Source organism: Mesitornis unicolor, unplaced genomic scaffold (assembly GCF_000695765.1).
Source record: "Mesitornis unicolor isolate BGI_N332 unplaced genomic scaffold, ASM69576v1 scaffold44668, whole genome shotgun sequence".
Taxonomy (NCBI): domain Eukaryota; kingdom Metazoa; phylum Chordata; class Aves; order Mesitornithiformes; family Mesitornithidae; genus Mesitornis; species Mesitornis unicolor.
In genome coordinates this window covers 2-9,520 of record NW_010203341.1, presented here as the reverse complement: position 1 = coordinate 9,520, position 9,519 = coordinate 2, and the positions used below count along the sequence as shown (strand labels likewise).

General features: G+C 36.6%; 1 protein-coding gene across 1 annotated transcript in view; it reads right to left on the bottom strand.

The window, feature by feature from the left end:
* LOC104545512 (transmembrane protein 180-like) overlaps positions 1–6,589 on the bottom strand; it is a gene marked incomplete at its 3' end in the record, with an annotated part of 12,162 nt that extends 5,573 nt beyond the window's left edge. Inside the window, exons 1-4 of the mRNA XM_010190672.1 lie at positions 6,437–6,589; positions 4,939–5,673; positions 2,152–2,306; positions 535–618 (exon numbers count right to left, since the gene is read on the bottom strand). Coding sequence (XP_010188974.1) covers positions 535–618; positions 2,152–2,306; positions 4,939–5,673; positions 6,437–6,589 — 1,127 coding nt within the window. The remainder of the gene's footprint in view (positions 1–534; positions 619–2,151; positions 2,307–4,938; positions 5,674–6,436) is intronic.
* Between the last annotated feature and the right edge of the window lie 2,930 nt (positions 6,590–9,519).

The following is a 9,519-nucleotide window of genomic DNA, read 5'->3' as shown; positions in this document are numbered from 1 at the left end:
TTCCTGCACCCAACGAGAAGTTTTCTGCACTTTGATAAAAATCCAAAGGATCCATAAGTTGTAATATGCTATGTCACAACAGGTTTTATCAATTTGTATTTCAGAGCGATAACAGCAACCAGTAAGACTTTGAAATTTGCACTTTAAGTAATACAGGTAAAGCTTCCTAAACTTTTTTTCCATGTTAGAAAGGCCTTGTTCAGTAAATTCCCTAAGTAACAACAGATGTATATAGTTACAAAATCATTCAGTTAAAGCTAACAAAAATAAACACAAAAAACTAAAGGTCTTGGCATACACTACAGCTAATTAAAACTAGAAATGACATAATCTGTTTAAATTACTCTGCTGAAGTAACTGCAAGAAACTTTATTCAAGTTCTTATCTTTACTTATGCTAAATTGCTCTTACAAAAAGTACCTCTGTGTCAAGGATCCAAGATAATCTACTGTCTTTACTTCGACAGAATCTAAGTTATGAAAGAGTAACATGGCAAACAGGTAACATACTTAAAAACATTTAAGAGTGACATACCTCCGCTTGTGCTTTATTAAATCTGCATCAATGATATCTGCCAAAGGCAAATTGAACAAGCTAAATGAAGCTTGTACAATCACTCTACAGAAAGACAAAACATTTAGGATGTTCATAGTTCTTATATATACTTTCATAATGAAATCGTACGTGACATTCTGACACATACACCCCAACACTGACATTTCCACAAACACAAAAAGCTGAGATGTTCTCTAAAACATGATGATTTATCTGTTTAAACAGCAGCTCTGAAAACACTGTTGGATCTGTTCTTAATTGAGAATTAGAAGTTGATATGCAAAGCTAAAAAGTGGAAGTATTTTGCTTTTTTTTTCCTGGACACTGGTGCAAAAGGACATAAATACTTGTTTGAGATTATCAGTAAATGTCATTTAAAATGACATGGAGAAAAGCAACACCTCAGAAGAAAGAGAAATGGAAAATATCCTCTTAATCTGAAAAGGACATGAGCATTACTAGAAAGACTACATAGAAGACAAACTTCAAAGTGGGATAATTAGCATAGTAAAATGATTTTATATGCATGCCTATATATGTATTGACATTGTTTTTATATATATATATATATATATGCATTTAAACACACACACCAAGCCAACTCAACAAACTTCTAACTGAAACCATAAACGCAAGTATTAGGATTTCTGTGGCTTACTGAACTTTGAGTGTAATTAGGTTTTTACTTACAAGAGGCTTTGAACAATTAGCACTTTAAACACACAGTCTTTAGGTACCTTAGAATTTTTTTCCTGGGGAAATCAAAATATATCCTCATCATTTAAAGTATGCATGTAATGAAAATCAATGTATTGTTCACACAATTCAGTGTTATAGTAGCCCATGACTGAAATACTGAAAAGAAGAATAAGAATGGGTTGGGACGAAAGGAGAGAAGATGAAGAAAAGGAAGATAGGAAACAACATGTAAAAAGAAAACAATGAAACAGAAAATGAAGGAATAAATCCAAACTGCTATAAAATATTCTGATACAAACAGGTCTTTATTTTAAAACAAGGTTTTCCATGTATCATGACATATTACTTCTGTGAAAATACTACTTCTTGACATCATACTTATTCAGTACCAGTGAAAACATGACTCTGTATTGGTTACCTAACATACCTGACATATCAATATTTGTTTTGCAGTGCAACATACAAATGTTCATGCAATGCAAAACTAGGTCTGAGCTCTCCTAACAAAGTCTCTGAAGAGTTCCTCTACTGAGATCTTCTGTGTCTATGTTGATGAGAAGTGGTTCTGCTTCCTTTGAATCTCATGTTAAAGCAGATATGGGCTGGAGATATGCAGCAGATATGTGGCTGCAAACTTAATTACTGTTAATTTTTAAGTCTGTTTTAGTTTTAGTTTTTTTGTTTGGATTTTTTTAAAAGTGGAAATAAAAAGCTGAAGCACAGTAAAATGAAAGCTGAAAAGAGTTGTACCTGGAGTTTCAACTTTTTGACAACTGAAACGGAACAGAAAGAAAACCATAAAAGCAGTGGCAAAATCTTCATGCTATTAAAAGCAAGTGTCTACTCTGTTAGAATTATTTAAGCCACATCTAGGAATGGGGAAGTGTCTTTACTTACATGTTTGTTGTGAGATAAAATGCCAACAGATAATAATGTTCTGGCCCTAGAACAAACATGACAGCAGCAGCTACTCCTTCAAAGTAAAAGGAAAACAAGATGATTCTGTAATAACCAAACTTCTTCAACGAAGCATGACTGAGAAGAACAAGGCACTGAAAAGATAATATATACCCACATATGATGAAAAGATATAGTACAATATCTCAGCATTAGAAGAGCAAAAAAGCACAGACCAGACAAATTATTACTATCCATTAAAGGAAAAAATGACAACAAACAAACTCAACACTTCCTAAAAAGTTCAATCTAAATAATAATTAAAAATGAATCAAACAAAGAGAACTATCTGGTAGCTCATTCTGTGCTACCTCAACCAGGTAAGAATGATCCCTTTTCACTCAAAACCAGTCAGCTGAGAACTACAATACCCTAAGGAGAATAGTGTTTCCCGCATTGCCTAACTATTATTTAATGCTCATGATCTTTACGTTTGATATCTCTTAACTAATTAACTTTGCAGTATGTTAACTCTAAACCAAACATCTTGCAATTTGAATTTTAACAGCTGATTAAAAATATTTTCAATATTTTTTCATTAATATTACTATTTTCACTGACATTTATATAAATTAAGCATGACCTTTAAGTTGATAAACCAAGCTCACCAAGACAGCTGATCTAAGCAAGTTAGAAATTTTACTAGCAAGTAGAGAAAGGCAGATACCAGTGGACAATCTATATGGCAGCATTTTAATTCCACCCATCTTAGCAAGAAGTTATCCACACAAGAGGCTAGTGACAGGCAAACTCAAGAAAATGGTATTAAGTGCTGATTATACTATGAACAAAGTGTAAGGTCTTCTATATTGTTTCTCACTTTCCACTTTAAATAGAACATTTTGCAATGCATTATGTTCTTTTTATTATATGAACCTATGCCACCATCTACATGTACGTGGACTCCATCACTGTCACAAAAATATTCACAAACTCTATAAAGGTTACACTGGTGCTTACACTGGTAAGGCATTACGTAATGCATGTTACTGTAAAAACCATGACCTTGTCTCCCTGTAATTGAGAAATAACCCTGTCTCAGGAAGTACCTATAATTTAGAAAATCCCTTATTGCCTGCATGTTTCCAAGACTGCGTATTTCTAAGAAAAATACTAACTTAATGATGCAAATTTTAATTTGTCTATGTTTCAGCAACAAGGTTTCCCCTGCAGGCAGGTTATTCTTCACACCCGCCACCTAAAAGACACCTAAGCCAGAATCTGAATTCTAGTTTAGTGCAGGCCACTGAAACAGAGTTTTTAAGAAGGGGGTTTATTTTACAGAGGTTGGATGCTTTTGCAGTAAGTTAAGTTCAGGACACTGCCACCAGAGAAATCTCTTCTTATATCTTGAGCTCAAAGGGACAAAACCTGAGAAAAATAAGGTCACAGCAGACTCTCTACGGTTCAGTGATCTTGTAGACAAAGAGTCTCTGGGGAGCAGAGAGAGATGCATTTTCTGAAAGATTGTTCGTTTCACACTGTCACACTGATTTTATCAAGAGCAGTGACTGCTATATATTGAGTGTAAAATTATTTAAGCTTTCCCAACTTCTGTAGTTTCTGATTTATTTCTAAAGTTCATCATCTGAGTTACAGAAAAAAACCCAAACAACTCTTAAACCTGTGGTAAGGATTAAAGTTTAAATGATAGATATTTAGGAGTTACGAAACAGAGAGGGTATGTTTAGGATTTTTATGTTATATATGCAAAAGCCAAAATGGTAACTAAAACTGAGCTGTGAACTTCAGTTGCACTTACATGTATCTTTTAAATTTTACTTCCTGAAAACCATTACAACTTAATGAACATAATAGACTGATTTTCAAAAATTCTGAACATTATCAGCACCTATGCTGAAAGTCAGGATACTCAGTTTTTGAGCAATCCAACAAGTAAACACAGTGGAAGTTTTAAAAGATACAGTGAAAGAAGTTAGAAGGGAATGAACAGATTTTTTTTTTAATTCATTGCAGAGAAGTATGTTTACATTCCATGGGACATATTTTGCTGCTTTTCTTGTTCTCACACATTACTTGTTTGAGTTCTCTCTCTCTTTTCTTTTCCAGTTCATTACTCCTCCCTCCCATCCCTGACTGGGGTCTTGAAAAACATCTGTCTCTCTCTCTGCAGTAAATGAAGCTGACCAAGACAGCAAACCACAAAATAAATGTGACTGTATTATTCTCCAAAAGCAGCTACTTAAGAGTTTTGTTTGGTTCCCATAACCGAGATACCACATATTTTATCAATCCTTTTAATACCTAATAATTTTTCTGGTGTTTTGTGTAGTTTCTCTCAGATACTTCCTGAAGAGGAGATTCTTCTTTCATCATGTATTACGTATCAAAATTGAAGAAGAAAGAATGCAGAATTCTATGGATATTGCTTTTAGAAACTTTTTCTTGACCGTGTTTTATTATAAACCCTGGAGGATACAAAACATCCCCTCCTTGCATACTCACACCTCACACTTGTAAACAGCTATTGTACCAGCCTGCCTGCTTTTCCTTCCTCACTATGCTACCTCAACATTCGGTTAGCCTGCACACAGAGCACTTGCTTCTTTTAGAGCACTGGTGAGCTACGTTTGTTTCTCGGTATGGCAAATGGTTTGTGCTGGAGAAAGCACTTTTTCAAACAGTGTAAATGGATATCTTAAACTAACGAAAACTAGTAAAATACCATGATTTCATATTAGGAAATAGAAAATCATAACTGCCTACCTGAGGACAAATAAAGCCTGCTCCATACATGATACTTCTTACTGAGGAAGAAAGGACATCCTTAGGAACAAGATTATCTGCAAAGATCATCATAAAATTGTTGCAGAAGGCTAGGTGGAAGACTTGAAAGAAGTTCATCGTTACAAAAAATAAGAAGTTTTTCTCTGTCATAATCTGTTTGGTCAATGAAATTACAGAGGACCAGGACAGAGCTCCATCGCTGTTTTCCAGATTTGCATTCTCCATACAGACTTCTCTCTGCTCATACTGACTAGTACTGTATTTGCCTGTGTAACACATACAAGCTGTTGCTAGTGCTGCGACCAAAACAGTGAAAGCCTGAAAATAGGCAAAGTTATCCATATTATGTGATATGAGACCACAAAAGAGAACGCTTGTTGATCCAATTAATGTTGCTACTTGGTTGTATTTAATAAGCTGAAGCCTACTTTCATGTCTTGCTGAAATTTCTGCAAAAAGCGCACACTGCGCTAGAAGCACAAACGTAAGCAAACCATCAAAAGCACATAATGCAACGATGAGGTGAAGCCCACTTAGCCAGTCACCTTCTTCATAATGTTTCCAAGGAAACCAAGGAAGCAAAAAAGCTAATGCATATAAAGGAGCTCCATATAAAATTGAAAACTGGCGTCTTGAGCAGCACACGAATTTGGAGTTATCTTGAATATACCCAAAGAGAGGATCATTAATAGCATTCCATATCATAAATACAACCTGTGACAAACAAGTAAGAAACAACAGAATGTATCATTAGTGTGATTTTTCCGCAGAGGTTATACAAACACACAAGTAATACACACCATATTTATTTAAAACAAAACTCTATTCAAAGAATAAAGACAGACAAAAGCTTCTCAGTACAAAACAGACTCCAGGCCAAATTCTTAAAGGTATTTAGAGGTATATAGTAATTTTGAAAAACATGATTAATAAGTAGGCAGGTCACCAACTACACATGAAATAAAGCCCTGTCTGTAAGACTTCACTCCTTCAAAAGCTCATGGATCTGGGCTTTCATCTTGCAAAGCCCAGATATTACTCTCACAGCAAGTAATTCAAAACAGGAGCTGGCCCATTACTTTTGGGAGACTATTTATGACAAGAGTTGCTCACAGGGATAATGACTTGCAGAATAAAGGCAGTATTTAAGTACTTAAACAGTCCATAGGAAAGGACTAATGTCAAAGACATCTATGGAGCTGAAGTGCAAGATTAGTTTAGAACATTACTTCAAGCTATCAAACACAAAAATCTTTCCGGCAATTAAAGTCTGGAGATTTTTAGTCTAAAGACTGTAAACAATGTGTTTTATCTGTACCTTCAATCACTTATGGACTAACTACATTTAAAATTAATTTACTGTATAACTATTTACAATGCATCCAAAATTAATTTGTAAATTTTAAAAAATTACTTTGCTGTGATAACACAAACACATAGCACAACTTGGTAATAAAAATATTCCATTGTACAATACCTGTGCTTGATGAAATGCTACTTCCGAAATTTTGTATCGGTTTAGGAAAAGCTTAACATAGTAGAAGTTGAAGATACTGTTCATCATTCCAGCACCTAATGTAGTCATTGAATATGCCAGCGCATTAGGATGAATTCCCCAAACAAACTTCATCTTCCACAAGTACAACTCTCTTCTTCCTCAAGGTACAAAAAAGAATTACAACAGCTGGTGGAATAATTTTTCCAAATAAAAATGACATGGGAGTTTTGCTTACCTCTGAGGTGATTTTAGAGGAAAATTTCCCCATTCTTCCTTTTTCTTTTTTAAATGGGAAACACATTTTACTGAGTTGTAAGGCACTGAGCCCAAAACCAAACAGATACAAAATATTAAAAAGCCACTGACATTTCTAAATCTAATCAGTGTTTAAAAAACAATGGGACAGGTAGACAAAAATTTAAAAGAATATCTTCTTAACTGGTGTACAGACTCAATACAAAAATATGCTATTACAAACACTAATCTTAGTGTAGATTTCAAAGTAACTGCAGATGTTTCAGATCTTTCTTGCTAGCTATGTAGTTTTAAAATTGTGGACTGTGCAGGAATGACGTGACTCAATGTACATCCTTATGTATTCCACTGCTGTGAATGTCAGCAGCATGCACTTAAATATTTCTTTCAAAACAAATACCAAGTTTTGTCTTTGTATTTTTAAATGTTAATTGTTAACAAGCCATGGAAGCCATACTTTCACCTCATAAACTAATGAGATATGAATAGAAACCATAAACAATCAAAACACCTTTTAATAAATATTTTCATAGAAGACTGCATGTAAGTAAAATGTAGCAAATAACACATGTACAGCATTTTAAGTACATCCAAATAACAGAGATTCAGCCCAAGAATATAAAGTTCTTTAATATATCAAACAGATTGTCACTCAACATTTTTTTGAGGATGCTGACTTTTTCCATCTATCTAGCAATTAAATTAAGTATGCTTGGTATAAACTATCCCATGAAAAAAGCTAGCTCCAGAGAACCTCTACCTTTTAAAGCAGAGTAATGATTTCCTAAACGTAGTCCTTGACCGGATTTGATGCTATAATCCCAATACAAAATGCTTCTCCCAGGTATCTGTTTTTAACTGAGGCTTTATTCATCTTCACCTCTATCTGAAAGGAGCTGCCCACCATTACTTCAGGTTAAAATTCCAGCCTTACTACATATGCTAACTCCAGAGCTTCGCAACCTGATTTCTGTTGACAGCCCACACTTTGTTCCTCTGCATACTAACAGTAATTTAACCTAAATACAGTTTTCAAATATCCATCAAAGTACTTAGTTTGGATATCTGCTTGTTCAGCTTGATAAGCAGGTCTATAAGCAGCTCCCTGAACTCCTCATAAAAACAACCATGAAAGAAACAGGAAATGAAAACCAAGGCTGTTTCCAGCCTTCCTAGGATTTACGGAGTGGCTGAAGACAGAAACTTCCCAGGCGCCAGGTTAGCGCCAGGCGAATGCTGCAGCTCAGGCAGGGGCTGGAGAAGTGTTCATTTTGGCTAAGGCAGAGGATAGAACAGCGGTTTTTCCACCTCCCAATGCAGAAAATGAACTCTGGAAGAGCAAATAAAATGTGGATGCATTTTTATGTACATACTTCAGATGCTCAGAGTGTGCTCAGAAGAAGTAGGTAACTTCTTTACAGGTAAAAAAAAATAAAAAAATCAACCTGACAACTTGAACCAAGTTTTATTTTTTCTTAAAGCAAATGTATCTGTAAGAATATGACTGAATTTTTAGATACTTGAGGATGACTGTGGTGTATTTTTTTAACTCCTTCCTGAACACAAATGAAAAAAAGGGCCCCTCAGCTTCAGAAAATTTGAGATGTTTGAAATGTAACAAAAACCTTTTAACAATGTGCAAGCAGGTCTCTAGTGCCATGACTAATTATAATACACAGGATCTGACACAACTCTTTACACTAATGGATACATCTAGTCCTGTACCTTGTTTATGAAATAGGTTCAATTAGAAGTGGAGGTACCACACTTCCTTTCCCAGAACAGGTGCTCTTTTATAGTACTACAATGAAATCACACATGACTATCCCTTCCCTCTTCTTAATAGTCAGCCTTTATATTGAGTAGGTTAAAGCACAGGTGTTGACATTTTGTGACTCACAGAAGGCAAATCAGTTTCAAAAATTCCTAGTGGTTACCACTGTGTTAATACAGGTGCCAAAAGAACAGGCTGTTTAAAGCAGCAAGACACAATGACATTACTTGCGTTTCTCCCAGAGCTGGATGACAATCACTAAAAGAAACTAGAGCATGAGCCTAAGGAAGAAAAGCAGCTTCCCAGGAGACAATAAATTTTGACTGAAGCATGCTGGCTGACATCATGCTCTGCTGTACTGGGTCCCAGACTGTAGCATAAAACTCACAGTCCTGACAAACTGGTTGGGCACCAGTGTTTTCCTCATCTTTTTTCCATGACTTGAACCACATTAAGACAAAACTAAGAACAAACGCTTTCCTAGTCCTCAGGGGTAATACTGAGGGGAAACGCTGCTGAAGCAAAGGGGAGATGCAAACAGAAAGCACTTGGAGTAGGAGGCAAGTGAAATGGGTTGAGTGCCGCCACTCTCCAGCCCGCGAAGCTATGGTTGCCCCAGCGCGGTTAAGCTGTGAGTCTTGAAAGACAAGGGGCTCTGGAAACTTGCAAGACTGGAAGTCTGGAGGTACTCCTCTGTTAAAACCTCCTCGATACGGGACGCGGCTCTCTTTTCCTTGTAAGGAGCAGAAGCGAGCAGTGACCGCCAAACACGCGAGGCGCGTGGATGAAGACGGCCGTGTCCTTTCAGAAGCGACAGCAGCTGCCGTGGCTCCGGCCACGTCCTCCCCTCCCCTTCCGCACTCTGGCACCAAGGTTTCCCCGGGAGGCAGCGGGAACGCGGCCCACACCTGGGCGCGACGCCGGTGAGGGGATGCGGCTGAGGAGGCGCGGCTCAGAGACCGAATCCCTTCTCACAGGCTCTCCCCTCAGCGCATCCCAGGGGCTCCCAAGACAGGGGGCGGCAAGAAGCCAC